The sequence below is a fragment of the Cyprinodon variegatus genome, unplaced genomic scaffold, assembly GCF_000732505.1.
Source record: "Cyprinodon variegatus isolate N-32 unplaced genomic scaffold, C_variegatus-1.0 Scaffold78, whole genome shotgun sequence".
Lineage (NCBI taxonomy): Eukaryota > Metazoa > Chordata > Actinopteri > Cyprinodontiformes > Cyprinodontidae > Cyprinodon > Cyprinodon variegatus.
Window position 1 is genome coordinate 371,523 of NW_015150531.1, and position 21,386 is coordinate 392,908.

At 36.2% G+C, this 21,386-nt stretch overlaps 2 protein-coding genes across 2 annotated transcripts in view; one reads left to right on the forward strand and one right to left on the reverse strand.

The window, feature by feature from the left end:
* The window catches only part of ctnna2 (catenin alpha 2), a 406,153-nt gene that overhangs the window by 181,678 nt on the left and 203,089 nt on the right, over nt 1-21,386 (reverse strand). The gene's annotated exons all lie outside the window — the stretch shown is intronic.
* Nucleotides 6,063-10,398, forward strand: lrrtm1 (leucine rich repeat transmembrane neuronal 1). Its single transcript, XM_015372954.1, has one exon. The coding sequence runs from the start codon at nt 6,151-6,153 to the stop codon at nt 7,726-7,728; it is 1,578 nt and encodes a 525-aa protein (XP_015228440.1). The 5' UTR covers nt 6,063-6,150; the 3' UTR covers nt 7,729-10,398.

Sequence of the window (21,386 nt, forward strand, 5' to 3'; positions counted from 1 at the left end):
TCCATCCATCCATCCATCCATCCATCCATCCATCCATCCATCCATCCATCCATCCATCCATCCATCCATCCATCCATCCATCCCATTATCTGCATATCCGAATGAGTATGTTTATGTAACATTTAAAAAACAGCTGCATTGACTTCCAATCTTTATCTTACACTCCTGCTGATTTTAGCTCCAGAGCTCAAGCTCTGAATCTAAAACTGATAGTCTGGATGTTCTGCCCTGTATCAAGTCATTACAGAGCACAATGCCATTAGCTGATCATGTAGTCATCTGTTACCTCTAAGAATACACTAAAGGTGAGGTCCAAATGGTTCCACATGAAATATGTGCTTCAGCCTTTATCTGAAGGACAGGTTTTCTTATATTTCTCGGCAAGGATATTTTTGTGTTGATACTGGATGAGCTACATTTCATAAAGAAACAGATGATTCATGCAACATGTCTTATTTCTGTACAAGAAATATAGTTTTATGTCATCTACAAGTGTGTATCTTTCTACTTCTTGTCATAGCTACAACTTTTTCACAGAACATTGAAAGTGGTGCAGAATAATACATTTTACAGAGAATATACATATATAGCAGACAGAGCTCAGGCATTTTCAGATCCTAGGAGCTTTGTGATAACTCTGAAAAATGGCTTCTTCTTGGCATTAAATTTCCCTGATTGAAGCAAAAAGAAAGTAAAACAAAAAGAAGCAAAATGAAGGTTAATATCAGTCAAGCTTTTGAGTCTGGTGACGACTAGGAATAAGAGGGCTCAGAACGCACCTAGAAGTTGCTGCTTGCTTTCTGAGCGGGTAAGTCAAATGTTTCGTTTGGTTTGCAGAACTGGCAACTGGTGGGCCAAGAGTACAGAACGAAGTGGGGGAGCACAAGTGCGTCTCTTTTTGGCAAGGAAGAGTAAAACTTGTAGCTATCACTCGTTAAAATATATGTTGACAAAATTAATCATTATTAAAAACATAAAAGAAAAATTAGTTTTCATTTCCTAAACTTGGTTCATCAGGGGCACTGCAATGTCAATGTGGATTAAAAAAAAGACTCTTTTATGTTTATAAGATTTGTTTTAGATTGCCCAGAATCACTTTATATAAAGTTAAAGAATAAGAGCTAAGAGAGCATTGAAGTACCAGATGGAGGTACTTAGCTTAAGATGGGAAATGGTAGACAGAATCACGACAAAGTGCAGGGCTGTTAGCTAATTGTGTTTCCCTTTGCATAATTATTGTAATTAAACAAAGAACCAAACTCTCACTTCATTTCAAAGGTAATGTCTGCTTAGGCTGAGAAGCATGGAGAGACAATTGGCCTCTGGTTCTGTTTAAATACTACAAATAGTCCAGCTTAGTATCAATTTACTGTATATATACATGTATATGCAACAGTCTTTGCTTTGGGCTAATTTTGAGTGGAGGTGATATGAATTTGTTCCCTGCCAGGTTTTACCCAATAATATGTTTGTTTTTTTCTCCAGCACTGTATGGTAAACTTTATGGTAAAGCACATTAATCTGCATGTTTGAGATGTTTTGCATTTTAAACGTTCTGAGTTCAGCTGACTGCTGATCCAAAGGCTTTGATGAACAGCAATCATCTGAATCATCTAAAGCAGAGAAAAAAAAAATAAAAAATCACCCAGGGCCTGGGTAAAAAAAAAAAAAAATATATTGTTATAAGGGAGAAGAAACATGATGAAGCTTAATTACTGTGGTTCAAATTGGGCTAGTTTAACTTCACTTTGTTTCTTTCTTTTTATTTATTTATTATTTTATTTACCAATAAAAAAAAAAATTGTGAGACTTTAAATCTCTTTTACAAGGATGATTCCCAGGCACATATACAAGATAGAAACAAGCCATTACATTTACAAACTTAAACTGTGTTTTTAGATCATTCGCAAAAACAAAGTATAAAACTAAAAAAGTTTAACACTTAAATCTGTGTGGTTTTGTATTCAGACCACACAACTAGGTATAAAATGATAAAACAGAGAACATATTTTGTGTCATTTGGAGCAGTAGGTATCCTTAGTAAATTACAAGATCAGATAAACGCATACACCATAAATAAGCACGAATACATAAGAATAAAATCCAACAAATAAATGGAAATAACTCAGAATAAACCAAATACAACCCATGCACATGTCATCTTTTTTTATTTATAAATTCTAATTAGGATAAATGAATAAAAATGACATTGTCGCCTTGGTGGTGCTTTGACAAAGAATGGTGGCATAACATTGTCCCCTTTGGTAAATGTCAAGGTTTTGTTCAGCCTCTGCCTGAACTTATAAATGACCTTATTAGACCTTATTATGTGCAGAAAAGGAAGGCCCTCGCTGTTTATCCTCTTTCATCTCTTCTTCAACCTTATTCTCTCTTTCCTTTGTTCATTTTATGTTTACTACTTTCCTCCGCAGTAAATGTGAGAAGACAGCTTCTTCAAACAAAAATATAAAGCATGGCACAAGAGTTTATGTAGCAAATACAAATAAATTTAAGGTGATTCAACTGTATAGTTGGGTAAAAAAAAATAAAAAATAGATTTAGTTAGATGATTGTTCCACTAAATTACCAGTCCCTTAAATATATAATTTTAAACTTTGATGTTGTCTAAACAACTTGAATGAAACAAGATGCAAATTCAAAGAGAAATGTGCCTCATGTAAGCATTAAAGCTACTTTGAAAATAAATGTTATGCGCTAACCATATTTCAATTAATTATTTTGATTAGGGCTATATTTCCTGAAGCTCACTAAGGTTTTTTCATCATAACTTTTTATCTTTAGATATTCCACTCTACCTTCGATTTCCAAGGACTCACTGAATCTACTTGACATTCACACCCATATCATCTGTTCCTTTTCTGGTCTCAGTGCGTTCACGCTTGAATGCATCTTGGTGTTCTAATTTATCAAGAAAACCTATGTCATCTTGTCCCCTGGTGCTGCCAACTAGCTAGTAAGCACCTTCTTACACTTTGGGCATGCAGCTCCACAGGCCCAAAACACCCGTTTTCATCTACATGCCTTAAACTATAAAACTTTGTAACACATTTTAAAAATGAAATAATGTCTGCTGTGTTTTATCCAGTAATTGGAAACAATGTATGTAGCAGTTAAACAGCAGAACCTTTTTGTCATATAGGCAGCATTTAAAATATATTTATATATATATAATATGTATATATATATATATATATTTATTTATTTATTTATTTATTTATTTATTTATTTAATTTGAAGCAAATACTGATTTGCATAAAATGATATTGCAACCAGCCTATGCTTAAAACCAAGATTACTTTACATTGTAGTGTTGGGTTCGAAATGTTAAAAATTATCCAGGAGAATTGAATGAAAAGGTGTGTTATTTTGTTTATAAGAAAATCTAAAGCTGTTTTTATCTTGTTTCCCAACCTAAAATAATTCACTAAATACAGCTAATAATCACTTTACTACATACACACCTTTGGTTGAAATATATTTGACTTTCATTGCATTTTGACTTTCTTCATGTTATAGATTTGTGATCTTTAATTTACAGAATCCTTTAACTTTCATACAAGGAACAACTAAACTATAGCTGCATACTGACATTCCTGACCTCACCATCTGAATCCTGCACCTAAAGTTAAGACTCATTAATCCAAACAAACTTCTATTGTTCCATGCTGATGAATATGTGCAATTTATCAACACTTTCAAAGTATGAAAACTGGTGCTTAGCATGGTCCTCAACTTGCGGCCACAAAAAAGGTAAGAACATTAATAACACCTGTTAAAGAGGCAAATTGTCAGTTATAATAATTTGACCTCTATTTATGAGATTGGTTGCACTCGATTAAAACAACTGATAAATTAACAATAACCTCCGATTAGTTAATATATATTCACAATCAAACTGGTCAAATTGGACAACACAAGTCATCTTAACATCTACACCTCACTGAATAAGCTTTCTGTTTCAGAGCAATCTCCATAAACCAGAAGAGAGGTGGTATGACAAACCTAACAGAATTCACATTCATTGTCATTTATTTCAGTAAATGTAAAAAAGCTAGATTTGTAAAGATCTTTCATTAACAAATGGTTCATATTCAAAATGTGTTATATTGAACAAAGAAGGTTAAAATACCACATACATGGCTGATATTGAAAGAGTGAGGCACAGCTTTGGTTACAGCTTAGTGCCTTTGTATATCTACAGGTGAAAGATGAAAAAAAAAAAACAAGTAGTGAATCAAAGATCTACAGTTAGTGAGATCGGAGTGGATCTTCATAGGAATATTTATGTTATATCTTTATACTAATGCTGTTTGGCAACCAATTACATCTGTATTTAAATGTCTATTCAGCCTATAATTGAAAATGACACTGAATGCCTGACTACAGGACAGTTTGATTAAATGAAAAATGTCATACTCTAGTCTTGACTTGAGCATCTATTGTTGGGGAGGATAAATTATGAATATCAATAGAGTAAGACTGATTAGAACATAGCGATTTATGCAATATAATACATTCATTATATGTAAATGCATCACAGTTGTACTAATGTTTAAATGAAATGGTTCACACAGCATAGCCAACCATTGTATATGTAACAATATACACGTTTATTAATCATCCTTTGCTTTAATATACACGACATGTATGTCTTATGCATGTGTTTGTTTGATTCAAATGTTTTGGCTTAATAAAAGGAACTCTGATATCAAGCACTTGCACGGTCAAATGAGATGCAATTTCTAACAGGTAGCAAGAGATGGAAGGTTAGTTAAAGCTGGAGGTTCATTTAAGCTCCTGGTTTAAGCCAATCCCTATCTGAATAAGTAAATAATAGAGCCCCTATATAAAAACGCTGCTAAGAAAAAATAAAGCAAAAATGTGGGATGTGAGAGGGAGGAGGGGAAATAGAGGAGGGGAGCAGCATGAGCAAGTGAGTAAGCGATCAAGGGAAAGGGAGCGAGTGAGTGAGAGAAAGAGAGCGAGAACTGAATTGTGAGTGGCTTACGACACTCAGTGAACAGAAGGTGCTTCTGCATGCGCTGTCAGTGTACTAGTCTGCTGCAAGGGATTGCTTGCTCCTTCGCTTCCCACATTTAACGCCCCTGCCTGCCGGACCAGCTCCAGCCTCCAGCAGCCTCTTCCACTGGGCTGACAAAACATTCGGAGATGAATGGAGTGAGCAAAACCTGCTAACCACAGGGGATGTAAGTCGGCTATAAACCGATACCAGCCACTGGAATGACAAGGAATTCTGTTACACAAGAAAACTGAGAGAAGGATTCTCCAATGTTTTTTTTTTTTTTCTCATGCTTTTGTCACAGGAGACATGATTAACATCTTAAATGGATTTAAACCTTCAAAGTAAGGGATTTCTGAGACGGACAACCATACATTTTGAGAGATCTGCTTAAACTTAATCAGAGAGGAGGAGAAAAGACTGATGCTCAGAAATTATTCCTCATCGTTTTTTCTTGTTGCTTTGGTTGTCTCTTCTTCCCTCTGATCCTTGCAGCAGAAGACTGCAGAGGAGCAAAGAGACAGAGCTCATGCATGCAGACAGGGGAACTTGCACTTCCTACCATCTCGCTGAAAGCTACTTGGATTCTTCCTCTTTCTGGCTCTTTCACTTGAAGAGAACTAAGACATTGTAAGCCTGCCAAGGATCTGGTTTCCACTGAAAAGAGAAAAGGCGGGGGGGGGGGAGAATGTGTGCCACAGTGGGGTCTTTTTCAGATTCGTACATAATTAGTGTTGGGGCACAAAGCAAGATGCTGAATGGAGATTGTCAGCTTTTTGATAGGGGTGAGTAGGAATATTTTTGAATAAGAGCTACTGCAAAGGACAGCTTCATCTTTCATCCCCTCTCCTCTCCACCCACTGCCGAATATCTCTCATAGGCAAAGAGAGTTGCTCCTAATTATTTCCTTTTGGGAAAAAATACCTCTCATTGGACTGAATGAGATTGATATATCCATCTCTGCAAATAAAATACAAAGACTGGATCAAATCATTTGTTTGATTATGTAATATGTAAAAAAAAAAAAAAAAAAAAAGATATCTGAAAGGAGCAAAACAATATCCAGAGTGGTTCAATGGACATTTTCTCCCCGACATTCCTGGATATTTATGCTAATGGATTTCCTCCTAATTGGACTGTACTTAAAGTGGCCACTGAAGAAACCCCCTGGGTTGATACTGTATTCATTGGGTATTTTTTTGAGAACTGTTCCTTTAGCAGAGGCAGTTTGTCCAAAGCTGTGCCGCTGCGACAGCAAGCTGCTGTATTGCGAGGGGCTCAACCTGACAGACATCCCCCGCAATTTGAGCAGTGCCATGGGCCTGTCCATGAGAGAGAACAACTTGACCGAGCTGCGTGAAGGCCAGCTAGCTGGTCTGTCACAGTTAACCTGGCTCTATTTAGATCATAACAACATTGACATTGTAGAGGAGGGTGCATTTGAGAAGCTGAGACGGGTCAAGGAGTTGGACCTGAGCAGTAATCGGATTGAAAGTCTGCCAAATGGTACCTTCAGGCCCCTCCCAAACCTTCGCATTTTGGATCTCTCATACAACAGGCTACAGGCCCTCGAGCCTGACCTGTTCCATGGCCTTAGAAAGCTTACCAATTTGCATTTACGTTACAACAATCTCAAATTTGTGCCAGTGCGTATTTTTCAAGACTGCAGGAGCATGCAGTTTCTGGATTTGGGATACAACCAACTGCAGGTTTTGGCTAGGAATTCCTTTGCTGGCCTATTCAAATTGACTGAGTTGCATCTTGAGCACAATGAGCTGGTCAAAGTCAACCTAGCCCACTTCCCTCGTCTTATCTCTTTACGCACCCTCTACATGCACAACAATCATGCCACAATTGTTGTCAACACACTGGAGTGGACCTGGCAATATTTAGAGAAGATTGACCTTTCAGCCAATGAAATTGAGTACATTGAGCCACATGTTTTTGAGAGTACTCCCAACCTCAAAGTCCTGATGCTTGACTCGAATCGTCTGACTTATTTGGACCAGCGCATCCTGGATTCATGGTCGTCTCTGGACAGCATTACCCTGGCAGGCAATGACTGGGAATGCAGCCGCAATGTCTGTGCCTTGGCCTCTTGGCTGAGTGCTTTCAGAGGCCAGCGTGACAGCTCCCTGCTGTGTTCAAGCCCTGACACGGCACAGGGTGAGGATGTTTTGGATGCAGTCTATGCTTTTCAGCTATGTGAGGATTCACCAGCAGAAGCAACCACAGCGGGCCTGTATGCCTCAACAAGAGATCTGGCCAAGGGTGGTTCTGTGTTTCTAGGCCTTTTTACCCCAAATCCCTATGAGGGTGAGGGTAGTGAGGTGATAACAAGTTCTTATACTGTTACAGTGGGCCAAGATGACCTGGACAGCACCATGCAGATCCACAAGGTAGTGACTGGTACTATGGCACTCATCTTTTCTTTTCTTATCTTAGTTCTCATGTTATATGTGGCATGGAAGTGCTTTCCAGCTGGAATAAGGCAACTGAGACAGTGCTTCAGCAGCCAGCGCCGTAAGCAGAAGCAAAAGCAAAGCATGCAGCAGATGGCTGCAATTTCTACACCAGAGTACTATGTTGACTATAAACCTAACCACATTGAGGGAGCTTTGGTAATCATTAACGAGTATGGCTCTTGCACCTGCCAACAACAACCTTCACGAGAGTGTGAGGTGTGACTTTGCTTTTTTCACTACATCTTTACCTGTGATTATATGGATTTACACTAAATCCCTTTTAGGATACCTAAGAGAGGGAGATGCTGTAAAACAAAAGGGAATAATTTCATCTCGGACACTTTTTACACAGCTTTTCACTGTGATGCGAAGGGAGTACGATGTACCTACCAGACTATGGTGGATTTACCGATACAGCTGTTTTGAAATCAAAAGGCATATTAGGCACCTGTCAATGGGACTTGTTGATGCCCTAAAACCCCACAGAGAGGAACATGTTTTGTGCACTGGGGGCTTTTCTCTCATGAAAGAATGTTTGAGCTTTAATGTCTCTTTCTATTTCAGAACATTAAAAAAAAAATGTTTAAAGACAAACTGGGACGAACAAAAAGACATAAAATAAGAAAAAGAAAAACAGTAAACCATTTGTATTATGGTACATACACTATTTGAGGAGCATTTAAAATATGAAAAAAATGTTTAATAAAAAAAAAAATGTAAAAATAAAAGTCTGTGTAAAATATGAAAAAAGAAGCGCAAGTGTGGACTAAAGTGAAAAAAAAATGATAATCTATTTCTTTTGTAAAGTACAAAAAATGTTTAAATAAATGAAACACTATTCACAGTAAACTCATTTGTATGTGAGAAGCCTGTCACAGAGGAGGAGGAACAATAGACGCAGTCTTTTTGCTCATGGACCAGAGAGCCATGATTCTGCACTGTATCAAACCGAAAAGAAATGATGAAATACTGGGGAAAAAAAGTAAAAAATGAATAAGGCAAACAAAAATCTGCATCTCATCACCAACTCAAACTGCTTCAGCCACATTTACTGGTTTGCCATTAATTTTTTGACTTGTTATCAGCATAGTTTTTTCTCATCCCCTCATTTTGAACATATTTACAATAATCAATTTCATTTTTGTAAGCATGCTGTAATTACATTACGTCACTAAATGTATTGCATTGAAGTAAAAAAAAAGGCAGAACAACTCTCATTAATTTTTGGCTGTCATAGAGTAGAGTTTCCACATTTTTCTCTTATAAACACATAAATCCATCAATCATTGACATCATGCACATGTAGTTAAAAATGTATTTCAACTAGTGTCCAAACTCCTGATGAAATTTCCACCAGCTTCAAGCAATATTTGCACATGCGGTGTTTACCACTGTGTTTTCATGTGTTATAAAATGTTTGTTGAATACAAGGCCATGTAGAGGTGTGTATGTGTGTGTAAATCCTTCCTCTGGTCTTCACTGTGTAAATTAGCGCACTAAGAGATGTGGCATTTCCTGGCTCCTGTAAAATGAACAGTGTGCTGCGTGAAATGGGGTTGGGGGTTTTGATGGGTAGGTGGGTGTGGTGGGAGGTGGGGGGTTGATCACAATAACTGTAGAAAGAGGTAACACACTGCTCTCTAGTGTGCATATTCTCCTACTGTGACTGCATCTTACATTCTGTTCACCGTGTTCTGCAGATTCCTACGGCAGGGGCAGCGTAGGTATACCAAAATTGCAAATGCTTTTCTGTGAAAACGATAATTTTGCATCATTCTGTGATATTTTGAGATAAATAAAAAAAAAATAGATGTTTATGAATTCTAAGTCAGCGAGAATAAATGTGTTATGAGAAATCACTGATAATCATTACACCCCTCCCCAGTTTCAAAAAAAGTACTTTGACAAACTTCTCAAATATGAACAAAAGAAAAATTCTTAGCATAGATGGTAATCATGCATTCCCAATGAATATGCATTGAAAGGATCCAAAAGAATCAGGTCAGGGTGAAGAATGGTTTGATTTGGTTTAAACTGTTGGAACATGTTAGAGGTGATACAAAGCCTGGAGCTAAGATCAGCCTAATGAGGAGTGATAAGGATTAATGGTCCCACAGGCAATCAGGTCTGAATGTGGGGGGAAAGAATTTGGAAGTAAATTAGGATAGTCTTAACATTTAATACTACACATTTTGAAATATAATATATGTATCCGTCAGATGGTTTTTGCAATTAATTTTGACATCACCTAATTTTCTTTTCTTTTTTTTTGTTAAAAAAGCTTAAACTTAGCACACATATTCTTGTGTCTTTTAAAGAAAATACTATTGGAAGTCTAAAAGGGTCATATGAGGGTCAAGGAGGTTTTAGTTTGTTTTAGCTTGGTGGAACATGTTAGAGGTGAAACAAAGCCTAGAGGTAAGCTTAGCCTGAAGTGAAGAGATGAGGATTTAATTGCCCTGAGGCAATTATGTGTCTGAATGTTCAACAGGAAAGAAATTTGTCAGTAATTTAAAATAACTGTATCTTAATAATTTGGTTCCCATCATAATGACACAGAACATATGTTGATGAACTTGAATACAAATTTTAATGTATATTTTTTTTGACAGTGCTGTCTGTAAAATGAAGTTCCAGAAATAATATTTAATTTGAAAATTTTTATTTTAGGCAAACGCCTTAGTGATAATATAAAAGTAATGTATAGGACTAATGGGGCAAAAAATAGGCTACAGTATAGACATACAACCAACTACATGCTCTTCCCCTCTTGGCTGATATCCACTAAAACTACTAATATGTCCTTATTGAGGAGAGGGGCTATGTTTAAGGTATATGTTTGGTGTTACACTGGAAATATGTTCAGTTTACTCTGGTTCTATCAGCATTTATCTACACACACATAACTCTTTCAAGCTTCATTGGAATCTAAACACCATATAAAATAACCTCAGCTAAGCAAGCTGCATTAATGATTACTCTTGCACAAGTTATTAAAACAGGTTAAAAAAGTGTAAATTTTCTTGTCAAACATGCCATGCAGTTTCCCCAAAGTCATATGGCAATGTTGTGTCATGTAAAACATTGATTAACTCCCATAAACACATTTATTGTCAGAATGAGGTGCTAAAGTAGCAAAACCACCTCCCACTGCAGATTTTTTGCCTTGAGTCGTGTTTTTAGGGAACGATAATGGTTCAAAGCTGCCATGTGTGAATTTATGATCCATTTCATATTTATGGTAGCAAAGGTGTTCCACTTTAAGACTCAACATGGCAGTTAATCATAACCTGTCAGATCATGTGAATGCAAATGCCTGCTCTAGCCATCATGACAGGGACATAGATTTATTTCATCCTCACATCCTGTCAAGAATTTCTGCGCCGTTTGAGTCCATTACAGGCCCTTCAACACGAAACTGCAGGCTAAATTTGACGCTGAAGCCTCATTTATATAAATATTAGATGATGCTTGACACTGAGTGCCAGTACTGGTATGGCTATTGATTTCAATACACTCTTTTCTTAAACAAGCAAGTGGGGCGAAAGGTGATCGACAATGGCTTTGAATATTTTAATAGCACTGAATCTTCTGTGCTGACATTAAACTACTTTGGTATTCTTACTATCTCTGCTCACCTTTACCTTCGTTCACTTGTCTCTTTTTGCTCTCTCTATGTTTGTAAAGTGCGACGAATAGAGAGAAAAACAACAATTCATCTAACTGACAACAGATCTGCTTGACCTGTGCTTGAGGTGATGATTCCCTGAAGGGAGATAGGTGCTCTCAGACAGCATCCATTATAAATGTTTTGATTGATGAGCCTCAGTGAAAATCAATACAGATGAATGCTAACCAAAAGGATCACTGTGACAATGTACAACAATGTACTCCACCCTGCTTCATATTTTCATAATTAAGTTGAAAATTATCATTAAAACCATTTGATTAATGTAAAAATACTGGGGAATTGGAAAATGATCTCTTTATGTGTCAGTTTGGTGTCAAATACACTCATCAGGATGCTACTAATTCAAAAATTATTTTGCAAATTTTGTATTTTATTTGGCTTAACGGTTTTATGACAAGAGAGCAGAACATGTCAGAACTGCAGCTGTTTTGTAACTGAAGATATTTAGGGCAGAATGCACATCTTAATGGATGTAAAGCTATTGTTTTGTGTTCAAACATTAAAATCTCAAACGCAGAGGTGTAGAGGTATTTGTGCAAGTATGTTTATCATTACAAATTCTGTGGTTTTCTAAAAGTCCATGTTTAATAGCAATAAAGGTAGAAGTTTCACTAAAATAAAGTGGTGAAACTGAGACTGTGTTAAATAAAGAAAAAGCTAGAGATTCGCCAATCAAAGGTTTGTTTAGGCAGATTTCCATTTCTCCCTAAATCCAGAAAAAGCTTCTGTCCCTATACAGTATATGCTCAAAGAAATGAAGACATTGCCACCTTTTACATAGTTTGTTTCATTACAGTTAGCTGTTGAACATTTAATAAGGTAAAATGGGTGACTTTGCAGCATTTGTTCAGCCTTCCTGTTCTTAGCTTAAATTATGTTCCCTTTCCCTCTCTCACAACCTAAATGCATCACAGACAAGTCTCTTTACTTTAAAAATGTTTTTGGCAGAATTCAACTCTATTTTAGCTTCCTTTTTAAACATTGTTCATGTGCTGGAGACAGCTCCTTTTCAACAGTCTTTCTGCAGCAACAACTACCATATTGTTGAGCGGTGCTAGTACTATCTAGTAGCATTTAAGTTTCATATATTTACAGATTTAAAAAAAAAAAAATCAAGATTGTTTTGCCTTTGCTATCAGCTTGTCAAGTTAAAAAGCATCCAGTCTCTAGGTAAATTATCAGCTGCATTACTGGTAGAAAGAACTTTTGTGTATGTACTGCAATGGGTTGAATGAATGGTTGAGCAGCACCATCAAACAGAACCTGCAGACTCAAACTGTATGGAGAGTTGCCAACTGAATTATCTATAAACACGTTAGCCACACAATCAATCAGCAAGCACAGCAGTAAGAGCTGTCAGCGTCTTGTGCCTTGTTGAGAATAGAGCAAACTAGGCTGCGAATTACAAAAACAAAAGCAGAACGTAAAGCACACAAAAGGTGATGCCTGCAGTTTTATGTCAGAGTGTCAGCACTAAGTCCCTAAACAGCGGTGTCAGTGACAAAATGTCAATCTGTGCATCTTCAGGAAATGACTTGCATTTCGACTTACAACAAGGAAGCCCTTAGAGACGCAAGCAGATCCTTAAAAAATAAATTAACCCGGCATCCTGTGAGAGGTATCGATCAGGCAACATTCTGCTTTCTCATTGCGACTGGGGCCGTTGCAGCATAATAAACACTTAACACCCCCTCATAACTGGATGGAGAGCTAAATCATGGGTGGCAGTGTGTACTGCAGTGGGCTGCAAGGAGCTGATGATGACTAACGACAGTGTGGAGGCGGCTTTCCTCAGCTCCTTTTTTAACAGGTGGTGTTAGAAGGATCAATACCTTAATCATTATCAACATTCTTTTTAAAATTCAGAACCTCCAACATACTTTGCTCCTTCGCTCTTTCTTTTGTTTTATTCCCTTTTATGTGTTTTCCCAAAATTCGGATTATTAACAATGCAATATCATCCACTGGCAAAATCCTGATGTTCGTATAACCTGCCTACAAACAGGGGATTAATTAAAACAAGACATACTCGGGGACTTTTACATTTGGCTGCAGAAGTGAAGCTTAGAAATCAAATACAGTCAAAAATAACAACTTAACTGGAAAAAAATGACAATGGTCCAGTAGAGCTGTGTAATTATATTCATTACATAGACTAACTCTCCAGGCAGCCTATAGGTCTCACTTCCCACTGCTTCATTTGCATGCACCACGCAGATCGAACACTGAATTAATAACAATGACTCAGGAGTCATTATTCCAACACACATATTGTACTGTGGGAAGAGAAAGTAGTTGCTGCTAAATATGAAGCTTGATAAAAAAAAATAAAAAACAGGGATAAAGTTAGCTGCTGAATATTCATTACCCTGACGCAGACAGTGTCTAAGAAATCATAAAAATGTTGTTAGGCTACTACTTTTCTATTTTTTAGTAGGAAACCAAATGCTTTTGTCCGGATTAGCCTATGCTGATGAGCTGCCTTGCTTTTAACATTAACGCTGGGGTCACTGGGTGAGATAATACATGTCCTAGCAACAGCTGGGCCTGCATCTGGGGCTTCATGTAACCTGCATAAGAGCAGATGTGGGTCAGTGCCTTATATTCAGAGCATTAGCGTGGCTAAACAACAAAGCTTTATCTCAGGCAGGACATTGGATTTTCCACTCATTTATCATTGTTATTCATACCTTTAGTGAAAAATGTTGCACAAGCTGATTGGATATTGAACAAATCCAAGACAATAATGGCTAAACATGTTAGCATCTCATGAAGTGATGATGGTTCTTAATCCCTTCTGTGTTGCTGATGAGAGAGGTTTTATACATTTTTCCTACAGCTTTTTATAACACAGGTTACTTGTTTCATGACTACTAATTTTAATCTGATAATGCTGTGCATAAAATAGTAACTACAAAAAAATTTTACAATATATTTCAGTAAAAAAAAAAAAATCACACAAACCATCTTCTAGTAAAAATAGCTCATATGAATTTTTTTTTTTTGGCAGAGCCTCACAGTGAAAAAGGATGATTAGGCCAAAAAACCCCAAAAAACTTTGTTGTCTCTCCAAATAATATGAAAGCTGATTAAATTATATTATCCTGAAAACATACAGCCATGTAGAAAAGTAACATATGAAGCAGATAAAAACATCATCATCATTTCAAATCTGGTGCTTCAATATTCATGAAAACATGTCCTGGGCCTAAACCATTTATGTCAGCTGTTTTCGTAACTAGATATGTCGAGGTTCGCTTAAAGTGCCAAACCATTTTCACTGAGATTTTCTCATTGAACAATTTTGTATCAACTGTGTTGCAGAGTCTTTATCAACTTTCTTGGTAAACAAGTTTGTCATGAATAAAAATATCTTTCATCAGATTATTTATTTCAGTTATCATCTCAAGAAGTGAAACTCAAGGATAAACACTGTCAATGCACATTATATGGTGCATTTTTTCCCTCCAAATTCAAATTTTCCTTCCAACCAAACTAAGTGGTTACCTTTGAGGTGTTTATCCCTTCTTCTTTTTCGCTCAACAAATCACCTACAGTATTAGTTAGTTAAATACAGCAGTCTGTGGACATCCTGCTTCCTTAGCAATAGCCTTTTGTGACTAATGCTCTTTTTGAAGGTCTCTTGGAAAACTGTTCAGTCGAAAATAATCCCAGGGAATAAGTAGGCAATGACAACATTTCCGTTCATATTCAATACTGTCATTTTTCTGAAAAAACTTAGGTGTCTTTATCTGTTAGCCACATTTAAATGAACAAAAATAAAGACTATTTAGAAAGTGTGCCATGCACCTTCATTGGGTTTCATCAATGCATATAATTACTGAAAGAACAAACTCTCCTGGGTCAAAGGTATTGGTCGAGTGGTTTACCCCCAAAAAGGTCACCAATCCTTCACTGAGCATCAAGACAACCATAGGACACAAGACCATGCACACTCACTAACAATAATACACTATCCAAGGGCAACTAATCTGACATACAGTATTAACTTTTTGAAATCCTTATCTCCTAGGAGGCACCAGTACTTGCCTACACATTGTTTCTGCCTGAAAGGTGTGCCACAGCAAACTTTTAATAACTTCTCCATGTATCATCAATGTTAGAGGCTCAAACAAGACTTGCTCCTCATGGAGCCCGGAGCTGAAACTGTATGGGTATAGTAAGTGACACATTTATTTGGTGAGCCAGATTGAAAATGTGCAGCACTTAGGTTTGATTTTCAGACTATTTTTCAAGGACTGTTCCCCTTAAATCTGGGAAAGGAGGGACATTCAATGGAAACTTCCTGAGATGATAGGGCTATGTGTCTAGCGCCCGCCTACCAAGGTTAGGTTTTACCAAATCCCATCAACAAATGAAAACTTTAGCAGACATCATGAGAAACCCTGTGAACTTATGCTTTAAATGCTTTCACTGTTTGTCTTTCAAAGATGAAATCGTGGATTCCGACAAAACAGACATGATAGCAGCAGCTACACCTGCGTCCTTCTGTACTGTCATGTTTATTTTGATATAGCTGTGGGCTCTGCAGCTCTTGCTTTCAGTGTCTCCCACTTTAAACCATAATACTGCAATGCAATAGGCCGAGCTGTTTTGGGTCAGTCAGATTGATTCTCGTGTGTTTGTTTGTGAACCAACAAATTGCACATATTTAGCTTAAAGAAAAGTTATACGAAATCCCTGTAATAGGGATTTCATATAACAGCTTACTTTCATTATAAAAAGCAGGGGATACCTTGAAGTTAAACAGTTATCAAAATATGATCCTACAGAACATAATTCAAAGAAATTCAAATTTTTTTAGACAAAAAAAATCATTATGTTTACAGAGCAGATGAATAGTTTTTACACAGTCAAACCAGATCTAATTAGCATGTTTATGGAGACTCTGAAAGTTATAGAGCTTGGGAAGTTAGACTTGGACACATACAGACTGTGGTTTAGATTGTTTAGGGAAATCTCAAGAGTCAACTTTAATATGTGAGTCTTCTGCCGGGCTAAACCAACATTTATCCCAACATATTGTGACCTGCAGCTTAAGTTAATGCTTGTATTCACAGAATCTTTCAAAAAGTTCTGAGATTTAGAAGGGAATCCGGATCATCTCCAACATTGTAAGGATTTTTCCTTGGACAGAGGTGCACCTTTGGTAACAATGTCATTGAAATGTTATAACTTTTCAAGTTATCCTGTGCACAGACAGACATACAAGCACAACATAGCACAAAACAACCCCCTAAAAACATTACCTCTTTGGTGGAGGTAATTATGGCATTATCTCACACATTATTTTAATGTGATTGTATTAACTTGTAAGGTTCCTCTTCGATTCACCTTAATTTTTAGTTACTTGATGCATCATTTAAGGCATTTGTCTCTTATTTGGTGCAGATGTAACTAATTTATCAACAAGTGGCTTAGAGAGAGTATTTTCACCAAAATACAAAGAAAAAAAAAATATATAAAACTATTTAAAAAAAACCTCTATATTCTCACAGGTTACCTTTTAAACAAAGCATATGCTCTTCTCAGATCAAGACCAATCAAGATCATATGAAAGTTATGCACCAAAAAAGCCACAGAAACAAAAGCGTTTTTATGCATAATTCATACTGAGATCATCCAGTGCAAACTTCAGATAAGATTTTAAAGGTTGTTGTGACCACGAGGGTTTGCTTTGAAATTCAAAGTTAACACAGGTTAAGGGAAGTAAAAATAGGCAACATTTATCATTTCCCATTTATCTGATCTGTGTCAGAATGAATAAAAGCTATTCTAGCTGCTCTCCTTGCTCCCTCTTTCTTCCCTATCTTTGAGGCCAGATTGGCATCTCTCCAGTAGCCTATGAGATTGGCTGCATAAATGGAATTGCCCCATTCGCCAAGTGTCAGCTGAGGAAAAAAAGAAGGGGAGGAATGTGCACGCTGTTTACAAAATCACAGGGTTTGAAATGCAACAAGTACTTAAGATGCAATTCCATACAGCATTGTTAGTGGGTCATCCCATGCACAAAAGCTAATCCAGCCTAGAGGCTTCAGCAGAAACACGAGAGATAGACTTACCTGTAATAATGGATGGAAAGGAGAGCACCAATGGATCCAACAGGAAAGCGTAAAAGAGACAGAGAAAAGGAAAAAAAATGCAGCTTGTTAATCCCAGACCTTAATTTAAAATTTGCACAATACTTGAGTTTTAAAATATGCATAAATAAAATGATTTGTTTAAGAGAGCAGTTCACAAGGATAAATGGGAAATACATGAAGCAAAATGCTGATGTGAGATAGACAAAGTACAAAATAGGGTTTGAACTGTGCCTATCAGAGAGTCATGAGAACTATAATTATACTGACTGTGTCATAATTGTGACAGCTGTTGTATTCAATTGCAAAAAACAAGACAATAAAGATCAAAAAGATCACACTTTGTGGTGGAACTGAGAAAAGAAAAAGCTATTAGTCGATAGTAAAAATGGCATCTCGTTCAGCCTCACAAGCAGAAAAAAATCTAGCCAAGTTTATAACACTCCCATGGTTCTGTGCAGACTAACAGTATTGAACAAATGGAAATAAAGGCTTGATCATTTATCACTGTCACAGGAAACTAGTTAGCACTGGAAACTGACACCGTATAGAGGCTAGACTGCTTTATTGAAGTTTTATTTTCACTGCTCTGCATAAGCAGAATATGAGAAATATATATCTCCCAGGTGTCTTTGTTTTTCAGGTTATAGCGGCTGGTCTATTTGAATGGAATGAGTTCCAATAGGCCAAATAAAAAAAAATCTATGTTTGAATAAATAAACATTCATCTTGAGGTACAGTTTCTCATCAAAATGATCATATATATTTATTTGATTCTGCAAATAAAGGTACAATTTAACTTTATTCTTTTCTGTTAATTTGTATATATACCTATTCACAAACTTTTAATTTTTGCATCAATGTCATTTACAAGAGCAACGGAATAAATTCAAATCCTCCAACTTCAGTTCATTCCCAACAACAGATCCATTTCATTGCAGTCAATTTCAACACAAATTATTTTGCAGTACAATGAGATTCAGGTGGTAAGTTAACCTGGAATGCTAAACTCAAATTCACTGACTCACTACTTCAGCTGCCAGCCTCAGAAAAGTGAGGCTTTACTTTTGCCTGAAAGTGAACAGTTGTTTTACATCAACTCAGCTAAAATCTCTATGTTTTGTAAATAAACCGTGAATTTCTCCATTGGTGGTTGATTGGTGTACATTAGGATAGTGAAGTTGCCCAAGGTAAAGGCAAACATTACAGCTCCTTAATGTTCTTGCTCCACTTGTATTCATATAGGGCAGGTCATTGAAACCGCCCAGGTGAAATTCATGGACAAACTATTAGGAGGGATCAGGCCACCTTTTGTTTTTTCCCCTAATTCTTTGTTACACCTACAGTATATTAATCTCAGTGCTCCCCTTCCTCTTTAAGAAATAAAGAAGCCAGTTGGATGAGAGGCGAAACGACTTCGAGAAGAATTCAGTCCAGTTTCCTTAACTGGACTCTTCAAGTTTCAGCATGACCTGGATGACTAAGAATCTTCACAGATATGAAAATCTTCATAATTATTAAGGTATAATAAAGGTATAGTGGAGGATGTTCTTTTTAAGGGTGGATCATCAAAATAAGTGGTCCTTCCAACTGTCAATCATTCTTATGATATGTTTACATAAGGCCGTCCTACATGCTGGTCCCCATTCTCACTTACCGGTGGTGAGTCTGACAGAGGAAAAATTGCAAATCTACCCTTGAAAAGTAAGCTTGTATGAGCGATGCAAACAGCAACTTTTATAGAGCATGCAAAAGGAGCAAAGGGCTCTAAATGCTCTTGCATGCTGGTTGTCCATGTGATTTTTTTTTGTAAGTGGAGAGGGCGGGTCTTTCAAAAATTTGCAAAAATCCTCAACCATAGCTTTAACTGTCTTGATTGAACTTTTTTTTTTAGAATGCTGTTTAATGAACACTGTATTAATTGGATTGTTAAGTGGAACACAAAAACACTGCCAAAAAAAAAGGAATACCAGAGCAGAATTAAAGGCTGATTGGTCATGCTATGGTGGCTGAAGAGAAGTGGACCCACATATGAAACTATATAGAAGCCCAAAGTGCAATTTTGAATGAGTTAAATATTTGGTTCTCTTGAGACATATGTTTTCACAAGGTTGGCCAAAAAAATTGGTTCTTACAAAGCTGAAAGGACTTTAGCAATCGAAACAAGGCAACAAATAAAGCTGCTGCTTGTGGCATGCAGATAAAAATCTGCTACAGTTCAAACATCCTGTAAAAATACTGTATTAAATCAGCTTAATACGCATTAAAATAAAAGATTTTAAATGTCAACGTAATACATTGTAAAATTAAGTTGACAATAGTCTTTTTTTTTTTTTCTCCATACAGTAACAACTGTTTTCACTTCTACTTTCTGTTAGACCTTGGCGTTACAGTTTGTCAATATCAGTATGCAGAGGCATACAAAAACAACACCCTTCATAATCTTGCAAAAAGCAACACATCATTAAAATTCAAATTTAAGCTGTCATCACAATTATTCAACATTAGACACCTTCTAAATTGTTGGACGATTTACCCGACACCAACGAAAGATGATGCCATTTTTTGAGAGGCGTATGAATTCCACTGGAATTTATTTTAAAATATGTAAAAAATTTACATTTTTTTGAGTGAAAATAGTTCATCCTTAGTGGAGTAAATCTCACTGTGGCTTTTGCCGTGGAACTCCATTGGCAGAGTATTCACACAGTAAGCTGAAAACAGCTTTTAGATTACTGCTAATGAGATATTTTAGGAATCTGCCCATAATGCCAGTCATCTGTGAATGTGTAAGCTGGTACATAATGTTGGTGTGTCATCACAGAGAGAAATAAGGTTCCAGAATACAAACACCACACAATCCATCTTACTATCTAAATAATGTTGTTTTTTGCTATTGTACATTTTTATAAGATCTATATGCTCTTGCATGTCTTCTTTAAACTGAACTTTTGACTGCCATCATCACCTCCCTTTCCTTTATTTAACGCCTTTGTGATTTTATTTGATTTAATTAGTGCCCTTTAACAATGGCTAAGGGATGTGGAGGCTTTAATGTCAGTGACAGACGACATTAAATCCATCAAATCAAAATGCTATTCATCCCTCAAAAAATGGTGTTTATTCAGTCTGTTTCCTTTTTTTTTTTTTTCAATTGACTATATTACTGTTTATACCCTTAAAAAAAATAATTAATCAGACACATAAAAAAGCAAACAAAAAAAACTGATGTTGCTTTGCATATCCAGAGAATCAGTAATATGGGAAACAAAAACTGGCCACCTTCTCAGAACGACTCTAAAGATAATGAAAGTTTAAAACTGATTCATGAGAGATACAAAGCAGACAAGATGTGAAAGAGTATTCTTGTTACCATGACAATGCTGCTTTTGTTGTCCACTTGCAAAGCTAGGTTCCTTTTGACATAGTTGAAATATATAACCAAACTATAAACAATGAGCAGCTGTGCATAGTTTTTTAAATATTAACAATTACAGACGAATATATACAATTTAAAGGATTACTATTCTGAGCTGCATCTACAATAAGTTTCTATTACTCTTCCATATTTTTTGTGATTGTCGACTCATAGTTTGTCCCAGATCATAAAGCCATTGTTTCTTGTAGAAATCATTATTTCTTCTAATAGAGAAATCTAAGAAAATTCTCCTAAGAAAAAAATGAAACAAATCTGGTACTGTAAAAAGGGAACTGAAGTACTGAGTGATTAATTACATCTTATTTATCATCAAAACACAAATAAAGTGCAAGTAAATGATAAATTCAACATTATCTACTGACTATCTGTCTCAGTCTGGTCTGAGACTGAGGTCTGGTCAGTCTTGATGCAGTTAGTTGTGATGGTAAGAGCAGCAAAAAAAAAGTATTCAAATAAAAGTAGCAATGTTTCACAATATTACTCAAGTAAAAGTAAGTGATTTCCTTTCCTATATATATATATATATATATATATATATATATATATATATATATATATATATATATATATATATATATATATATATATGTGGGCTTAAAGTTTGCAAAACAGCAATATTGAAGAACTAGTCAATTCAGCTATAAAGGAA

Excerpts from the sequence above, each read along its gene's own strand:
- lrrtm1 (XM_015372954.1), top strand. The coding sequence starts at position 6,151 with ATGCTAATGGATTTCCTCCTAATTGGACTGTACTTAAAGTGGCCACTG.